Genomic DNA, 14,211 nt, shown 5'->3' with positions numbered 1-14,211 from the left:
ACTCTGGAGTCTTTTCGGCGGATTTTCTCTCATGCAAATTACATGCCTCATTGTAATCAGTTTCATTCTTTACAACAAGTTGTCGCCCACAAGAACTTATTCAAAAGCATCAGATATCGAAACGGGACGTTCCTCACTCGAAGGGGGAGTAGTTAACTACGAGACCAACCTTAACCCCCGAAGTGTCAACCCTGGGATGAACACGACTCCAAATTTACCTGAAGATAAGCAGTGCCCGCTCGAACAACTCAGAGCCCTACAACAGATACAACAACAACAAGCAGTTGCTCTCGAACTTTTAGAAAATAAGGAAACGATCCTAAATAAACAATGACAATGTTTGCCACACCGTAGTTAGACAGTAAAGATAAGCAACGAACAATAAGGACCGAAATAGCAATAAACGATTTAGATCATTAGCAGTATCTCACATTCAGGGAAAACACAACACAATGCCGATAATAGCAGCAATAAAAAGGATCGAAGGATCGATAGGGAAATATAGAACAAACAGGTAGAAATAGGAAGTTAGGAGTAAAATGTAATGATGAATAAAAATCAGTTGGTATTTCAGCTTCAAGAGAACAACATCTATTTTGCACAAGGGCCATAAAATGACTCTGTCCACTTCGAGTGTATAAAGAAAACTATTTATTCAAAGCCTATCTAAGAGGTATATATACAGAGTACGGTCAATGTTATTTGACCGGACAAATCAGAGAAAACAATCCCGTTTAGAAATTGGGTGCAAAAGGCACAACAAAGGATTATTTGTTTAATTGTTGGCCCCGATCGAGTGCGTGAGATGATGATGACTCGTTCGCACGGTCGATGATTGTTTGTCGTACCGGTGATGCGACGATGATGATGCTACAGTACTCCCCTCCTAGACTAGGCATCCATCTAGCGGTAGCGAAGGGGGATGACAACTCGTCGCCCGGAACGAGTGACCCTAGTCGGAGGAATTGTAGCCGAGGCTGTTGGCGCGGAACTAGAGCTACTTTTCGACGGTTGCTGCTCGTCCATCGTGTAAGCAGGTTTCAATCGGTCGATGGAAACATTCGTCGTCCGTCCCTTGACGTCCACCTTGAAATGCTTGCTGTTCCGACTCAGCACCTTGAACGGACCATCGTACGGGGGAGACAACGACGGACGCACAGAATCGTTGCGAATGAACACGTGTTTGCAGGTCTGCAGATCTTGATGCACAAAAACAGGTCGGTTCCCATGCCATGCCGTGTCGTCCTTGGGACGCAGATCACGCATAGCTTCTCGTAGTTTTACGACGAAATCTGCTTCGGTCCGACTTAAGGCGTTGTCGATGAAGAACTCGGATGGTATGCGGAGGGTGGTTCCGTACATCATCTCAGCTGGCGATGCTCCGATGTCTTCTTTATGGGTTGTTCGCAAACCAAGCAAGATCACCGGCAAGTGTTCAGTCCATCGGTTCGGATCGTGACAAAGAATGGCTGCTTTTAACGTTCTATACCATCGTTCGATGATGCCATTCGATTGGGGGTACGTCGTTGTCCGCAGATGGCTGATTCCGAGCAGGCGAACCAACTCAGAATATAAGGACGATTCAAACTGGCGTCCTTGGTCTGTCGTGATGTTATGCGGCACACCGAAGCGAGCGATCCATCCAGTGACAAGAGCTTGAGCGATCGTCGGTGCAGTCATGTCAGGAACTGGAAGTGCTTCTGGCCATCGCGAATACCTGTCGATGATGGTGAGACAGTACCGTTGACCATTATTTGGTGGAAACGGGCCAACAATGTCGATGTTGATGTGCGAGAACCGACAATCCGGTGTCGAGTAGCGGGTAACGGGTGACTGTGTGTGGCGCGTCACCTTTGACCGTTGACACTGCAAGCAGCTCCTGGCGAAGGCGATGCTGTCCTTCCGGATGCCGGGCCAGACGAATCGCTGCGTCATCAGTCTAGCCGTAGCACGTGTGCCAGGATGGGAAAGGTTGTGTGTCGCTTGCAGAGCAGCGTCACGAAAGCCTTTCGTAACGAACGGTCGAATGCGATCGGCAGAGCAATCGCAAAACAATTGTTTTGAATTGCCTGGAACGGTAAAAAGTTTAGGCAACAAAGATGTTTTTGATTTACCTTCCAGCATATCCCGGATCTCCTCGTCGGTTTGCTGGTCGTCAGCGAGGGCCTTGAAGTCAATCGAGGGGTAGGCTTGGATTGCGCCGATGCGTGAAAAAAGATCCGCCACGATGTTCACCTTGCCGACGACGTGGCGGAAGTCCGTTGTGATTTGCCCGATAAAGTCCAATTGGCGAGCCTGGCGGTTGGTGGCTTTGTCGAGCTTCTGACGGAAGGCGTAGATGATCGGCTTATGGTCGGTGTAGATGTGGCAGCTCCGTCCTTCCAGCATGTAACGGAAGTGTCGCACCGCAAGGTAAATCGCCGTCAGCTCACGATCGTACGTGCTGTATCGAAGTTGCGCCTTGTCGAACTTCTTGGAGAAAAATCCCAGCGGTTGCACCTTGTCGTCGACGATCTGGTGAATGACTGCTCCGGCTGCAATGTCGGATGCATCAACCCAGAGAGAAAGCTCGGCTGATTTGGCAGGATGAGCAAGCAATGCTGCTTGGGCGAGTTGCTGCTTGCATCGTTCAAAAGCAGCAGTAGTTTCATTGGTCCAAACTAACGGCGTCCGATCGTTTCGTTTATTGCCAGGGGTCATCGATAAGAGCGGAATTTGGGCTTCGATCGCGTTCGGAATGAACCTCCGGTAGAAGTTGATTAACGCCAAGAAGCTCTTCAACTCCTTCACGGTGGCTTGAAGTTTTGGACGACCTCAACTCGTTCGGGCAATGGTCGAATCCCCTCGGCGGAGACGGAATGTCCAAGGAAGGTGATTTCAGACCGGCCGAATTCGCATTTCGCCACGTTTATGGCCAGGTTGTGTTGCTTGAGCCGTTCAAACAGTTGTCGCAAATGGTTCTTGTGTTCTTCGGGCGACGATGAGGCGATGAACAAATCGTCGATATAGGGAAAAATAAAGTCCAGCCCCCGAACAACCTCGTGGATGAGCCGTTGGAATGTCTGGGCAGCGTTCCGCAATCCGAATGTCATGTAGGAGAATTCGAAAAGTCCAAACGGCGTCGTGATTGCCGTCTTCGGTACGTCGTCCGGGTGGATCGGGACCTGATGGAATGCCTTCTGCAGATCAACTTTAGTAAAAATAGTTTTACCTTGCAGAATCGTCGTAAAGTCCTGAAGGTACGGAAGCGGGTAACGATCGGGTACGGTCTGAGCGTTCAGGGCACGATAATCCCCGCACGGGCGCCAAGAACCATCAGCTTTCTTCACCATATGTAGCGGACTGGCCCAGTTGCTGCTGGACTCCCTGCAGATCCCGAGTTTCATGAGATGTTCGAACTCGGCACGGGCGGCTTCAAGCTTGTCCGGTGGCAGACGTCGTGGCCTGGCGTAGACGGGCTGTCCGGTGGTCTCGATGCGATGAACTATCGATGATTGGCTTTCCGTGCCTGATGGAGCGCGTCGTGTGATGCTTTGGTAGTCGGCCAACATTTCAGCGTACGGTGATACTGAACTGAATGTTTTAATGGAGTACTCACTCGTTTGCGCAAGCACTCCGGCCGATTCGAGAGTTGTGGTGTTGTCGATCAGGCGGTTGCGTTTGAGATCGATCAACAAATCGAAATTGCAAATGAAATCTGCACCGATAATTACAGACGTGACGTCAGCGATCAGGAATGTCAAGAACAAGAACTCACGACGAAGTCCAAGATTCACCTTCAGAAGAGCTTCACCGTAGACCTTGATTGATGTCCCGTTGGCGGCGAACAACTTCATCGTGGTTGGCTTCATACGGCTTGAACTGGAACCTCTTGGAATGACCGACACATCGGTCCCGGTGTCGATCAGAAACTGCATGCTGGTGGTCGTGTCCGTGATTTTCAGGCGAAAAATTTTGTTCACGTCGTCAGAAAGTTCGCCTACCTCCAACGACGAATCCAACATCTGGCGTCACTGTTTGCTCGCTGTGCCAGACGACGATGGCTGGCCGAATGAGCACGGTTTCCGACACTGCCGCGCTTCATGTCCAAAAACACGATGGTACCAGCACTGTTCATCCGACGGCGTTTTATCACGGGAAACAGATGTTGACTTACCACGACCACGTGAGCGTGAGCGCGATCGCCCTCGATAACCGCCGGCGCCACGTGCGGAAAACATTTTTTCGAGTTTTCTCGATAGCTGTGCAATTTCACGATGAAGGGTTTCGATGGTAACTTGCGTTGGTTTATCCGCCACGTGTGTTGATGACGATGGTGTCTGCTGCGCCTTCATGTCGATGGCGTGGATGTTACGAAGACCCATTGAATCGACGATGGCATCCGCGATAGTCGTTTTCTCAGCGGCGTCACCCTTTGATGCGATCACAGCAGCTTGAGCGTGGGGTGGCAGCCTAGTAGCCCACAAATCCATCAGCACCGTCTCGCCGAGAGAATTTCCAGCAACACGCTTCATCTCGTTGAACAGCTGGCTGGGTTTCATGTCTCCGAGCGGCATATCCGACAGAACCCGCTGCAAACGCCTCTTCTGGCTGTCGGCGAAATGTTCCGTGAGCTTCTTCTTAATGTATGGGTACTTTTCGGTGGCCGGCACATTGTCGATTATCGAACGCAGCTCCGTTAATTTGTTCGGAGGGACTTGCGCCATGACAATATTATATTTGCGCGTATCGTACTGAGTCTGCGCGCCGAAACCAGAAGCAGCGAACCAGAATTCCAACGAGAGGAAGTACGACTCGATATTCGAATAAGTCATACTCGGCGGTTGGAGACGAGGTGAACTGATTGATTCTAACTTCACAGGGGGTTCTGGCTCGGGCTCAGTCATCATGCTGCGACGGAATCACTTATTCGGAATCACTAATTCGAGCGCGATAGCAGAATTCGAAAACTGCTTCTTTTAACTACGAACGTCGGGGTCACCACTTTGGCACAAGGGCCATAAAATGACTCTGTTCACTTCGAGTGTATAAAAAAAAACTATTTATTCAAAGCCTATCTAAGAGGTATATATACAGAGTACGGTCAATGTTATTTGACCGGACAAATCAGAGAAAACAATCCCGTTTAGAAATTGGGTGCAAAAGGCACAACAAAGGATTATTTGTTTAATTGTTGGCCCCGATCGAGTGCGTGAGATGATGATGACTCGTTCGCACGGTCGATGATTGTTTGTCGTACCGGTATATATATAAGCGCAACACATTGAGCGGACGTCATTCACTCCCTCGAAGAAGAGGAAGCTCTCTCTATCAGGTGTGCCTGCAGCATACGGAAAATTGTTGTGCTGGTGCGGATATTGAAAAGTATCCAGAATTTTGTAATATGGACATTAGGGTGGCAATGAATGTATGGAATAAATTACTTCATCGAATTTCGAAAACCGACCATGTACATTTTGTTTATTGGTCCAAAAAAATGACCCGTGGAAAATTTCAGCAGTTTTGATTTTTTGATCCTCGAAAATCTTCCAAGGGCAATCTTTTTTTTCGGCCAAACATTTTTTTTCGATATAACACCAGATCTCGACGTTTCATGTATTTTTAAACCATTTGGCATCGAAAAAAAAAAATCGATTTTCCAAATTTCCTTTACTCTCCCCTTGGAAGTTTTTCTAGGATGAGAAAAATCAAAACTTTGAGCACTTTGAGGCACCCCTAAAAAATGTCCGATTGAGCTGAAATTTTGCACAGGTCATTTTTTTTGGACCAATAAACAAAATGTACATGGTCTGTTCTTTAAATTCGATAATTTTTTTTTCATACCTTCATTGCCTCTTAGGCTAAAAAGTCTCAAAAGGTCTATTTTCTTCTAAAAATTTATTTTCGAGATCTCGTCGTTTCATGCATTTTTAAGACATTTGGCATCGAAAAAAAAATTTCGATTTTCCAAATTTCCTTTACTCCCCCTTGGAAGATTTTCGAGGATCAAAATATCAAAACTTTGAGCGCTTTGCGGCACCCCTAAATCATGTCCGATTCAGCTGAAACTTTGCACAGGTCATTTTTTGGGGCCAATAAACAAAATTAACATGGTCGGTTTTTGAAAATTGACATGACCATTTTCGCTGCCACCCTTATGGACATACACTGCATTTATTTAGATACAACGTAAAAGAAAAGAAATGTTCTGGGATTTGATTCCACCTCAAGCAGAATATAGGAGCAAAAGTGTTTATGGTTCGTGATCGATATCTGAGTGGGAAGGAGAAAGACTGGTGAGCGTTGACAGCGCAGTTCAATCGTAAAGTAAGGACGGAACCAAATAAATGAAAAGCGCTGATGGCTTTCGACGAGTCTCTTCATCAGTAATTTGTTGTAGAAGGACCCAAAGATGCTGATATATACTTGATACACTACTCTAATGCAGCGTTCGTTGTACGGGCAATGAGAGAGGAGAGAGGCACTCTGCGATTTAAACTTCGCAGTTTCTAGATAGTTCGCAGAGATATTTGCATCAATCGATAGGAAATATTTCTACTCGCACAGCTCAGCAGTGATACATAAGCGGATAGAATAATATGATTCCGTAGTTGTACGTCGAGGGGTCGTGTCCGAGATACAACCCCTTACAATTTATAGTGTCAAACATCGACTCTCTGGAACTTACGAAATACCAGGACCAGCATTTTTCTCATATTGCTCGTATTTTTCGGTTTTCAGAAAACTCAAACTTTGACGGCTGGGCGACACTATCAAATGAAGTCCGATTGAGCTGATATTTTGCATAGGGTTGTTTTCGTGGAAATCAACATTTGAAAATACGAGATGACCATTCTCATTGACACTCTACTGTACAGTTATGATAATTTTAAACGTCGTCAATCGTTATTGTTGTGCTTCAGCACATATGTTAAATTTTAACTATGAGATTTGATAACAAATGTACTACATTATTATGTTAAAACCCCATGCACAACCAGAAAATATTTAACTTGCACTTCTCGGAAGTTTCAATAAATAATTGTATGGAGAAAAACAAATTGAAGTAAACAATTGTATTATTGGAAAATGTCAATGATTTTATTGCCGAAAGAGAGCTTGTGTATGTTTTCGATTTTGGACACTCAATACAAAGGCTTTCTACCTGTTGGGTGATGACTTTGGGCACAGTTCTTGTAGCATAGAATTTTTGGGCAGAATTGTGGCTCTTGATTTTGCTACCAACAAGTGGATGACTCGGAACGCAAATGTTCCGAATTTCATTTCTGTGCGATTTTGATGTTTGTTGTATATTGTTTCTATATTTGTTTTTGCTTTTGAATACATTGGAAGATGTTTCCGAACATTTGTTTGTTGGCTAAGAATATATAAAACACTAAATCAATTCGACGTTACATTAAAAATAAACTTTATGTGACAGTATTACTATGTGCAAATATCATCAACGACTGCATTGTGTAGATCTTTCCAGCGAAACGACTGAATAAACAAACTTCCATGTCTTCAAATGTGAGCGAAATTATCGAATAGCTTAGTGTATTCGATGCTACACAATGTAACACAGGATTCTATCTGGCTTCATGTACAGTGTTTCGTTGTTTGCGCTTTTTTTTTAAATACAATTTTCCAACCTAGCATATGCGTCTTTTGAAGTCGCATCTCATAACTTTATTTACTCCTCCTTCTCCTCCTCGGAACAGTACTCGACTTTGGCAGCCGTAGAAATTCCTCGAAATTCCAACACCTTAAACGCGACGCGGCGCAAAATTGGCGAAAAATTGAATTGAGCTCTCGCGCTTATTTATGTTATGCAAATCATCATTACGATAAATCGAACACTTTTGATCAGTCTCGATATCACGTACCGGAGAACGCTGTCATGTATATACCTACGTCAAATATATTTATGGCTTCCCGTAGCGTATATCAGCCTGGGAGTGATGTCGCTTCGATATTTCGGTTTTGCTCAATTTCGTTAGATTCATAACACAACATTTGTTTGTTGGCTTCCAATGGAATGTGTATCGTAAGATAGGAATGTTTTGGAGAATGTCAATTTTATTAAAACATGGATCCAATTCCTACTATTTGGATTAAATTCACTTAACACTTTTATTCGGTCCAAAGGAATTTCTATTATTCAAAGTTTGAAACAAAAAATAGTGAATGTGATATAGAATTGTAACATATGATGAAATCGCGTTTATGTGAATTAGCCCATTGCACCATGGTCCAGGAGGTGCATTTAACAGCATTTAACCCTTTCGTCGCCCCGTCACTCAGATATGGGTGACACTTCCCTCGTTCAAATTGAATAGAATTTTTAAAACGAATTTGACAGAATAGACACCTAAGTGTAACTATAGGATATGTAGAAAAATAATAAAATTATAACCATATCATTATAATGTTTATACTATGCTTTTTATAAATTTATAGTGCGGATGGTTTATACTGCAGCTTTTTGCGAAACCCATATAATATGACTTTGGCATGTGTTATTGTTGTCAATTCATCTTCATATTAAAAAAAAAATTGCTAGATAATGTAAAAGTTGTCTACAAACTAAGTGTGAACTTAATTTAATAATTTATCCTCAATTTGGGCTCCTCTAGAAACTCAGAAAAGTCACTTTGGGCGAAGAACGTGTTAAGTGGAAATTAGCATTAAAACTCGACAGTTATTCTCTAGACAAAAGCTGTCTTGATTTTACGCGCTCTCTATCTATCTAACGTTAGGGTCACCATGTATAAAACGGGTTTTTTGCTCCAACTTTTATATTTCAACCTCTACATAAAATTTGTCTTGGGACGACTTTTAAAGCTTATCATGACCAACATTTTGCGATGCAGAACTTGTCAATATTTCAATCCTACTCAAAGTTATTGATGGGTTTTCGCCTAAAAACTCATGATTTGCTTGACAGTTATTCTCTAGACAACAACTGTCTTAGACAAAATTTTTCCTCATGATAGAGCGCTCGTTTTTATGTTGTCAAAAATAGGGTGACCAAAATTGTCGATGAAATAAAAAATCTAACTTCCTTATCTTTAGAGATAGAGGTATACATAGTTCGACAATGTTGTAGCTCCAATTATTTGAGATGTCTTTGTAGAACAAACATTTTCTCTATCTCTTGAAATAACAGATATAGCGCCTTTTATTCTAAGTTACGTTAGGGTCATAATGAAAAAAAACTGTTTTTTTGCTCCAACTTTTATATTTCAAATTTTACATGCAATCTGTCTTCGAAAGACTTTTAGAGCCTACTAATACAAACATTGTTCGATGCAGAACTTGTCAATATCTCGAATTTACTCAAAGTCATTGATATTTCTTCCCAAGAAACACGCTTTTTTCATTTGTTTTTTATTCTTTCTGGGATAAACATAAAAAAATGTTTGTTGACGGAATTTGAAAGAACAGATTTCACTCTATATAATATGTGATTTTCAAAAACTATGCTATTTTTTGTGTTTGAATAAATTTAAATTGAAATCATGAGTTTTTGGATAGAAACCCATCAATAACTTTGAGCAGGGAGTGGGGTTGAGCTGCGGTGAGAGATAGTCGAGTGTGCTGCTCGCTGTGTCAGTTATTGTGCTCTTCGGGGTTTGGAACAAATCGTTTGTTCTTGGAAAAGTTTGATACACGGTGAATCTAAATCGAGTGCAGTTTACAGCATAAAACCCGATTTGTCAAGAGGATCCAGGCTGAGCATCGGTTTGCTGGAAATATTTCAGTTTCGTGCAAATATTTTTTCATTCCCGGCGTACAATTCTACGTTCATTCGTGTTCGTGCTGTTAGAAAAGTACATGTGTATTAGTGATCTAATGTGTTACGTCGAAGCGGTGTAAGGGCAGAAAAAAATTCGGCCCGTCTTGGGCATATACATCAAGCCGTTTCAGTGTTTTAATTGAGCAGTGATATTATCACTTTGATTGTGGACACCGAAACTCGGATAACAACAGGAAGATTAAGCTAAGTTATTGCATGCAAAATTCATTTTCTATCTTTCATTTCTCTCCCTACCTCTACTCCTCTCCCGAAGTGTGTAGTGTAGTGTGCAGTTTGACTCTCCATATTACTCTGCCACAGCGGTTGGTTCCATGACATGGTGGTGGTTGCATGGCTGTGTAAATGTGTGCGAATCGTGCGTGGCTATGTGTGTATGGCATGGGGTACATTACAGTTTTTCCCTCGTGGAGGCTTCGAATAGTGAACACGAAATTTTCAATGTTATCAGATGTTCTAAATTTCAATTTTTATGTGCTTCGTGAAGACATTTTTATGATACGTACTCTGTATCAAATGTCCTATTTCGCTGTTACGTATACGATCTTTCGGTGCATTGTATACAGGAATTCCAGGCCATCGTTTTTGTTCGCGATGTATTTCAAATACAGGTCGGGCTCGATTATATATAGGCTCGATTATTTATGATTCGATTATATCCAATTCTGGACTCAATTATATACAGTTCGAAATTATTTTTTTTAATTTTTAATTGGCTATTATGAGTACAGTGGAGTAAAAAACGTGATTTTTGAAGTTTTTGATTTAATTTTCACCAGTAATTATTTATAACGATATTGCAGCTAAATTTAGAAAAGAAAGAAGTTGGGTGTTAAAGATCAAATTGCGCATTTTTAATTTAGAGCCAGTTTGAGGTAAATAAAGTCCGAAATAAACAAAAAGTTCTATAACTCTGTCATAGTTGAAATTTGACCATATGAGTAGAAGGATTTTTCTCATAAAATATGGTCGCCTAGCACCTCCTGAAAGAATCTGGATAAATATATTTATTTCATGTCTGAAGGGTTTCCGGTTTCGAGGAATGAATCATGATGAATCAAAAATAAAATTCTTCTTTTATATACTAGAAACGAAAATATATGTGTGTGAAAAACAAATAATAATTGTTTTTTGACTCCATTATATACAAAGAAAATAAATCAGAGACTGTATATTATCGAATCCGACCTGTACTTTAAATATAGTAACAGTATCTATATGTGTGTTTGCAATTATAATCGCTCTGATGGTAAGATAAGCATTTTTTTAGCATTCATTTCATGCATGAAAATATTTCAATAAATAGATAAATACTTTTTGATTGAATATATGATACACGCAAAAAGTTAGTATTGTGTTCTGTTTTCGTTTGTTTTTATAATTATATATATATATGAATACATTTGTGGTTTTGTTATTAAGTTTTTTTTTAGTTATGTATGTTTTAAGTGCACCAAAAAGCAAATTTCATGGTTAATATTTCCGAATTTTAGACTTTTAAATAAGGTGTTATTGAGTGTGTTGTGAATGAGAGATATCATACAGCGTGGAACGATTTTGGATGCGATTTCAAACTAGTGGCAGAGGTTCGATGAAATGATCGTTCGCGTCGGTTTTCATACCGTTTGGTGGAGTTTGTTTGTGTATTTTTGCATCACCCGTAAGTATTGTTGTTGTTTGTAGACATTGCCAAGCGTAGATTGGATTGATTACTGTAGAGTGGTGTTGAAATATTCCAAGAGTTCAGAAAGTCGGGTGTTAGAATATTCCAAAAGCTACAAAGCATGCGATGTGATAGTCCACGAAATATATAATTCCAAGTGATCTTAGGTTTCTCATGCATAACCTCCGTCGTTGGATGTCAAAATATGTGGAAAATAGAAAGTTCTCGAACTAATAAGGCACGATATGTATTGTAGATATTTCTTATTGTAGAGGGGTTTCTTGGTGACCTTCTCAGGTTTCTCATAGATAACCTCTGTTGTCGGGTGTCGAAATCATATATAATCATATATAATCGCATCATATTCTTTGTTATAATATTCTAGAAAATATAGAATCGTACGTCCGGCATTGTATTACCTTAAATACCTTCGATTTTTGAGATTTCGTTTCGTCGAGCAGTTTAGAGTCAGCGTTTACAGAATCACATCACTTACCACGGTGAATCCTGAGTTTTAACCTATCCCACTAACAAATATTCCTTCCATGATAAACGCTAGGGAACCACGCTATAGAGGCGACCCTTCTGGCTTTCGGGCGGCGAATATCATACTAACATTCCTTCCCTTTCCCCGGTGACTGTAAGGACGTGGCCGGCGTCGTTATTGACCATTTAAAGCTCGAATCATCGAAAATTGCACAACGAGAATGATTTGCTAGTCCCAAGCGTCATTCTGTGTGTTCTTTGTGCAATTTGGTTGGTTCAGGTCAATCACGGAGAGCAACTACGAATTGTACAGTCTACCCAAGCTCAAGCTCAAGCTCAAGAAACCCATCAATAACTTTGAGCAGGATTAAGATATTGACATGTTCTGCATCGCAAAACGTTGGTATTGATAAGCTCTAAAAGTCTTATGAAGACCATTTTGATGTAGAATTTCAAATATAAAAGTTAGAGTAAAAAACCCGTTTTTTTTTAGTTACCCTAATGCAACTCAGATAGAAGGCGCTAAAAACAGCTTTGTGGGAAATATTTATTGTTCAGACAAAAACTGTCTTAGACAAAGTAGTTACATATAATAGAGCGCTCATTTTTATGTTATCAAAAATAGGGTGACCAAAATTGTCGATGAGTTGAAAAATCAAACTTTCTTATCTTTACAAATAGAGATAAACATAGTTCAACAATGTTGTAGCCCCAGTTATTTTAAAGAACTTTGTAGAACAAAGCTTTTTTCTATCTTTTAAAATAATCGATTTAGCGCTTTTTTCTAAGTTGCATTAGGGTGACCATGAAAAAACGTGTTTTTTCTGCTTTAACTTTTTTTTTAACATCTTAATCCTTCTCAAAGTTATTGATGGTTTTTACCCAAAAACTAATGATTTCAATTTTAATTTACTCAAACACGAAAAATAACATTGTTTTGAAAATCACACATCATGTAGAGTGAAATAAGCTCTTTCAAATGCCGCCAATAAATTTTGTTTACGTCCGCCCCAGAAAGAATGACAAACAATTGAAGAGATCGTACTTTTTGCGAAGAAATATCAATAACTTCGAGTGAAGTGGATATATCGACAAGTTCAGCATCGAAAAATATTTGTATTAGTAAGCTCTAAGTATTTCGAAGATAGTTTGCATGTAGAATTGGAAATATAAAAGTTATAGCAGAAAAATTACACGATGTTGTGTTCAAGACACGGCCGCATTGTTGACTTAGAATTACGCTGTTATTTTATTCAAGTCGCTTGTTTAAAACTTCGGATATTATTTTATAATGCTGTGAAATTTTAGAAATAACTGTTTGGTGGAATGGTTTGATCGCCCTGAAATGTTTTTTATTGTAGAATCAATTGTCGATAATTGATTGATGATTCATTGTCCCCCTCGCAGAACAATACACTAGCCCTATCGTATGTCGCAATTTGTTTCATGTCAATGCATTGAAAATTTACCTCGAACGCTATTCCGGTGGCCTTTTTCGCAGTTGACATAGACTCGACTACAGTCGATTATATACTTGTTGTACCAGTACCATTATTCCACATGTTATAACTACATCCATATATCTTTGGCACCGTATGGAAACAACAGCAATGACAATATTTGCAAGTATCAAATATCATGCTACATGTTATTTAGTATTGCCTCAGTGGAATCGTACCTCTGGGAATCGTTCGTACAACGTAAATCAAGCCCCAAACAAGCGTTTGCCATAGCATGTATACAGAACCATACATTGGTGGCTCAAAGCTACTAGAAATATAAACACTTCTTATCATTTTGCGCTCTTCTCAAAAGAAACGCTTCTGTTAATATTACTGGCCTCGAAAAAAGATGCATTACTTTCTCATGCTCAAGATAAGCGTAGCTGTCATCCTTAGTAGAGAAAGTTTTACTACTGGCGAACGAAACCAAAACACATGCTAAATTCTAGAACGACATTTTCTTTCATGGTGACTAAATAAACGAAATAATCTCTTTCTGTTAATCTTAATAACCTCGAAAAGAGTAGCTTTGCTTCATTAGGATCACGATTAGCGAGCGAAAATGCAATCCTTAACTGAAGGCAGTTTTGCGACTGGCACGCGAACCCAAATGACTTATAACAATCCAGCACGACATTCAAGATCCTTGGTATTCCCCAAATAATGTTTTGGCGAACAACCTTAACGCCTGCTTCACCATAGCGTCAGTTCAATGCATTGATGCAATGTCAAAGGCACCAACGAAGCCTTTATGATAACGGAAA

The 14,211-nt window shown here is 40.6% G+C and overlaps 2 protein-coding genes across 3 annotated transcripts in view; both read right to left on the bottom strand.

The window, feature by feature from the left end:
• The window catches only part of LOC129767287 (irregular chiasm C-roughest protein-like), a 434,835-nt gene that overhangs the window by 337,858 nt on the left and 82,766 nt on the right, over window positions 1–14,211 (bottom strand). The window lies entirely within an intron of this gene.
• Window positions 4,011–4,886, bottom strand: LOC129761381 (uncharacterized). The gene has a single exon (XM_055759103.1). It carries the CDS (start codon window positions 4,884–4,886, stop codon window positions 4,011–4,013), a length of 876 nt encoding a protein of 291 aa, XP_055615078.1.

Source organism: Toxorhynchites rutilus, chromosome 1, assembly GCF_029784135.1.
Source record: "Toxorhynchites rutilus septentrionalis strain SRP chromosome 1, ASM2978413v1, whole genome shotgun sequence".
NCBI classification, from domain to species: Eukaryota; Metazoa; Arthropoda; class Insecta; order Diptera; family Culicidae; genus Toxorhynchites; species Toxorhynchites rutilus.
The sequence above is the reverse complement of the archived record's forward strand: the minus strand, read 5'-3'. Positions and strand labels throughout refer to the sequence as shown.